The sequence below is a fragment of the Rhea americana genome, unplaced genomic scaffold, assembly GCF_003343005.1.
Source record: "Rhea americana isolate MKP2758 unplaced genomic scaffold, rheAme1 scaffold_46, whole genome shotgun sequence".
Taxonomy (NCBI): domain Eukaryota; kingdom Metazoa; phylum Chordata; class Aves; order Rheiformes; family Rheidae; genus Rhea; species Rhea americana.
This window is the reverse complement of record NW_028186601.1, coordinates 1,762,572-1,768,453: the sequence shown is the minus strand read 5'-3', so window position 1 is coordinate 1,768,453 and position 5,882 is coordinate 1,762,572. Positions and strand designations below refer to the sequence as shown.

Sequence of the window (5,882 nt, the reverse complement as noted above, 5' to 3'; positions counted from 1 at the left end):
CTACATCTGCTTTATTTATTATCAGAGTCAGGATATAAGGCTATGCAAACCGTTGGTCTTGCCCAGGACAGCCATTTTATAGTACTATGTAGTCCAGTAACYGTCTGGTTGACTTTGCTTGATTTGTGCCATTATTTCACAATTCATTTTCGTGTGCTGGCAACAGGGTTTTTTTATATGGGTTGGAGTAAGGGTTGAATCCAATAGCTTTTATACCTGTCAAATAATGGCTTTCTTTTGAACAGAAAAAAGTTTGTCTTCCTTAGGAATGCTTTGCCAGCCTCTCAAAGACAAATCTACAGGAGTTTTTTACAAGCTTACCAGAAGTTTATAACACAGTGCTAGTAAGTCTGAGAAAAATGAAATTGCTCCTTGTTTCAATGGAGTTCTACTATCAACACTTAAAATCATAGTCAGCAGGCAACCAAATCGCTGCAGCAAGAACACCCAATTTCTTCAGTATAGCCCTGTTTTCCCCTTTTTTTATACATACATACATATATATACATATATACATATATATATATATATATATATGTTCAGAAAATTCTCCTGCTAAACTGGAAACTGTTTTAAATAATTCTCTTCTGCTTACCTATGTGTTGGGTTTCTGTCGCTTCTGGTAGTCAGCTTGGCTCATATGGCGGTGTTCTCCTTCAGTGACAGGMAGGATGGTGCCAGTCTGGAACAGACCATTCAACTTCAGACCTCTTTTCAAGTGTTTTGGCTCCAGTCTCCTCAGTTGACAATGTCAAAAACTGTAAACAAATCTAGTTAGTTACTAAACTGGTCAGATTATCCACTCCCACAACCTAAGGTTGTATCTATGACAACCTGTGGTAGTACACATCAAAGAAAAACAGTCTGAACACCTAGCAGAGAAGGGAGAAAGGGAAAATGACTTATCTCCTCAGTGTGGATGGTAAGTCCAAAGAGTCCCAACCCAGTAAGAGAATAGAAAAGTTTGGTACTTAACACTGGATGTGACTTTAAGGATAGAATCTCCTTAAATCTCCCACCACTCTGCCCTTCCAGCCATCCCCCAGAAGATTGAAGCTTTTATAGGACCAGTCTCAAGGAAACTCCAGGATAACTGGGAAAGAAGTGAGGCTGGCTTAAGGAAGACCAACACCTACCACGGCACATTGACAAGATTTTGTAATGAGCCATCTGCCAACTTGAAATATTAATATAATGAGAACATCAGATAAAGTCTAATGTTTTTATGAAGGCAGCAGTAAGCAGGAATAGTGAAAGGACATGCTCATGCTGGAAGGGATTGGCCTTATCCTAACTGCAATATTTAGCTCTAGATTCATGACCCAGTCTGCAGCTGAAAGGAGAGAGATCTACTTAATCTGAGTCCTCATTTCCCTTGAATATTCAAAGAAGTCCAAAAGGAGGTGGTTCAGAGAGTGATATCAGATCCAGGAAGACAGATTTAATTCTGATGCTTGGATTTGTATATGCACACAGAAAAGTGGAGTGGGGTTTATGATCTCTTCCTCACAAGACAGGATAAATTTCAGGATCCTATTGGAAGAGAAACAAGCTAAAATAGTAGTTGAATCTAAGATTGTTCCAAAGAAGAGATGAAAAAACTCAATACTTAGAAATAGCTACAGAGTGAAAATCCTCTATCAGTCTGCTGGGATTTGGCCCAGATAAACCATCTGAGAACTGAAAGCTGAGTATAAAGAAAAGGACATAAATTCCTCCTGTAATTGTAGAAGGCCTTAAATATTTTAGAGGAGGCAGCCAGGGGCAGAGGATATAGCGTAAATGACATATTTGGAAAACGATGGCAGTGCAGGGATAGAACAGGAAAAGGCAGAGGCTAGCAATATGTTTTGAAGATGATGACCCCCAAATTCTCTACTTCTCCCTCAAGAGAAGACATAATTGGGGGAGGAGGCAGATGAGAGAATACTGAAATAAATCTCTTTCTTACTTCCTCTTCCTCTAGCCTGTTGTCCTTACCTAGATTTAGCGAGACAGCTCAAAGCAGTGACACTGCCCAGTTGAGATGAACTCCCGCTGGCAAAAAATTGCTTAGACAAACTATGAAGTTGCTGCTTAGCTGTCTCCTTGAGGCATACAAGCCCTGCAAAACGGGACTAAGGAAACTTTGAAACTTAGGCATAGTTGCCACCCTTCTCTGCAGAAGATGTGTGCCATAGCTGTTCTGGCTGAGGATCAGATCATGACCTGGCACAAGGCACCTGCTTCATCTCTTCCAGAGACGCAAGAGAAGGAAGAAGTTGTAGATCTTGGCTGAAAGTCGAAGAGAGGAAAAAGACACTAGATTCCCAACAGACTTTTGAATGCCTCAGTGAAACAAAAGCTGCTACACTGCCACTGTACAGTCAAGGCTCTCTATAGGCTTTCACAAGCAGGATGAGGAGATGCTAGGAAAAAAATACCTTTCAAGTGATCGGTTACAAGAATTTGCAATAATATTCTCATATTCAAGAAACAGTGCCTTTAAAAATATCTCCAACAGTTTTTTAGGAATAAATGTATAGTGGTAAAATTGTGTTACCTCCAGCCAACTTTAAATTACAAAATGTTAGTGACTCAGATCTCACGATTTATGGAACACTAGCTTCTGCTCTTATTGAGAAAATTCTTCATTAAAACAAAGCTCCAGCTAGATCAGCCTACTCGATTTACTCAATAATTTTGAGAAATGAGCTTTGGCTTTCTGAATGTGCTGGACTGGAAATTTCTTCTTCCTGTTTAAAGAGAATAACATTTATAGCTTTAAATGTTATGTCAATTTAAATGTTATAATGTTTCACAATCATGTATTTAAACACAGAAATCTGTTTATTTACCCAAACAAAACAGAGGAAATGATTCCAGCCCTCAGGTTTTGAATTCTCTTTTAAATTTGTGAACAGTAGTCCACAACTTAGAGATGTTTGTGTGTCTATGTACCTCCAAAATACTCATATTTCATAGGCTTTTTCACATTAATATTCACCAACAGTATCACAAAAGTTCTTTTTCTTTTACATAACTGTAAGCAACAGTAATTCTAGAAACACTAGAGAAAAAAAAAAAGCATAGCAATGTCCACAGTTACAAGAAAAAGTGCACATTACTTGGTCACAATCACAGTCATTACTTGGAAAACTATATGTAACAAGTAGATATAAAATATCACTGATGCCTTAAACTCATTGTCAAAAACGGAATTACATAAAATTTTGTACATGAAATAAGGCAAATTTAGGAATGCACAAGGAACTTGTTATTCAACGAAAGCTAAACAACATAACAGATAGTACAGTAAGCATAAACTAAAGTACTTTTTTCTATATACTTAAAAAGAAGCCTGCTGTAGTGCACAAAGAAAACACCATTAATGTGTAATCAATATTATAAAATAAGAAATAGAGGGGTTGGGAAGAGTTGGAGAGGGGAGAGAACAGTTTAATTATAGTTGCAGCTGCATCCATTTACATTTTTGTATCATTTTACCTCGGCCTGGGAATTATACAAATCATACCAGAAGTGTCAATGACCTTCCTCAGTAAGAATTTTGTTTAAATTAAGGAAAACAAAATAAATACACACAAGAGTGCAAATTTTCAGATTGTCACTTGCAACCTCTTAACATTCAATCATCTACATCCAATCACAACTAGAGGGACTTGTACAGGACAGCAGCAGTGATCATGGAGTTAGATGAGCTCACTGTAAGAAACCAATTTCTCTCTCTTTTTTTTTTTTCTCAATGATATGTCTTTTTAAAAAACCCTCAACTCTTTATTAGTTACTAATAAAGCTGCAATATATTACAGAATGGAGTTGAGAATGGCATGAATGTAGGAAATGCATGCTTCCTTTGGAAGGTGTTCCAGAGATGACAATTTACAGTACATAGGGGAAGAATTATCCAGCATCAAGAGTTACTTGTTGTAGAAAGAATATGAAGGTGGGGAGAAGGGCACAGTCAGGGGTTCAGGAGAGGAAAGGGGGACTTACAATAGCTCCTCAAAACATTTTTAGGACCAGTGAAAAAGTTTACCAAAGTAAAAATGAAAAATCTTGAATGAAAACAAAAATCTTCTGTTTTGTTTCTTATAAAAATTACATTTTTTTAAAATACAAGATCCTTTTAATTGCAATTGTGCCCTGTAGCAACAGGACATTTGGCAATGTTTTGCCATATACTGCAGCTTTAAGTCCAATGAGTCAGTATCACATTCCACTAATATTGCACGTGGATCTTGAACCATTTTTTTTAGTCATCACAGCATCTTCTGTTTCTCCACTTGTTAGAACGAGTTAATTTCTAGCCACTTTTTCAATATTTATGCTGACACACTAAAACAAAAAGCTGGACACAGTAAAGTACCTTGGAAATACCAGAGGTTGAAGTTCACTTGAAGCACCTTAACACATCACTTTATGGATCAAGAACAGTGTGGCATTATGGTAATTAACTCTCCTAAAAGCCTGTGCAGTAACTGAAGTGCGTGCTCTGGGAAATCAAAATGTCGTTAGTGGAAACTCTGAGATAAGACCAGGCCAGTTTGAAGGTCACATGACTCAGTTCTGCTGCAAAATAAGGTTTTCCAGTTCATCTGCAGAACGCAATAAAAACGCGGCTGATTCTCGGTACCCTGCCACAAGCTGCCTCACTGCATTTATTTCAGTTGGACTCAGCTGGGGTCTAGAGCTTGTACTACTGGAGGATCCAGAGCTGGTTGCTAACTGCCTCTTCATACTGAGATCTGTCGGACCTGCAGATAACAAGGGAAAAGAAGAGAAGCCTCAGATCTCACTGCCAGAGACCTTTCGCCACCAGGCTTTCTAAATACAGACTCCAGAGCAGCAAATCCACTCGCAGCTGACTGCCAGTGAGAAGTAACACACACAAGCGATAACTGTTTACTTCTGAATTCCCTTGATGGGAAACACAGCAATTATTTTCTATATACGACAGACACCTTTAAAGTTCTGCTCATGTAACGCAAGGTGCAGGCCCATCGCCAGCAAAATGTTAGCCCTCAAGGGATCCCAGCAGCGTAAGGCTCTTGCAGCCAATGCTGCCCTGGATCCGATGCTGGTGAGCAGGGCAGAAAGCTCCCGGCCTGTGTCCCCCCAGCTGCAGCCACCCTCATAGCCCTCAAAGCAATCTGCACACTTGTGTTTTCATCGCAGAGACCCAAACCCGCATTCTCTCTATAGATCTGTGTATGGCCAGACTGTGAATCCCTTACGGACGCAGACAAGTGGTGTCTCACCTGCATAGCCCTGATGCCATGTGATCGCGTATATAGATAGCTGGTCATGAATGAGATTACATCCCGGTCACAATCTGGCTGTTGCAGTAGGGAGTGCGCTACCTGCAAAGCTGCTCCGTTCTGGGGGGACGAGTACAGCTGGCGACATATTACCAGGATCTTATAAGGTCTGAACACTGACAACAGAATTTGCAGCAATCACCGCGTTGCATTGGCAGCTTTCTCCACTGCACTAGTATGTTTAGCACTTTTCATCAGAGAATATACTCAGGACCGCGTATGCTGTGTGCAGCAGACAGCACTCCAGAGGGCAGGCTGCGGATTACCCCATCAGCAAAACTGTCTCCTATCATGAAGTTCAGTTTGGTGTGGAATTTCCCTAGTAGTGTGACCCTAGTCATTGTTCAGCTAAGATGTACGATGCTTTTAGGAGATGTTTGCATTTTTCACTTTTTACAGTTTTTTCTACCAGGAGAATAGATTTGTTGCAAGGAAAGGCAGAACTGAACTCAGGCTTTCTTTTCTTTTCCCTTTCCTTTCCTTTCCTTTCCTTTCCTTTCCTTTCCTTTCCTTTCCTTTCCTTTCCTTTCCTTTCCTTTCCTTTCCTTTCCTTTCCTTTCCTTT

At 39.7% G+C, this 5,882-nt stretch overlaps 1 protein-coding gene across 1 annotated transcript in view; it reads right to left on the bottom strand.

Annotated features, from left to right (window-relative positions):
* Positions 1-4,462: 4,462 nt before the first annotated feature.
* The window catches only part of NOL4 (nucleolar protein 4), a 183,883-nt gene continuing 182,463 nt past the window's right edge, over positions 4,463-5,882 (bottom strand). Inside the window, exon 11 of the mRNA XM_085316281.1 lies at positions 4,463-4,754. Coding sequence (XP_085172407.1) covers positions 4,561-4,754 — 194 coding nt within the window. The 3' untranslated portion in view covers positions 4,463-4,560. The remainder of the gene's footprint in view (positions 4,755-5,882) is intronic.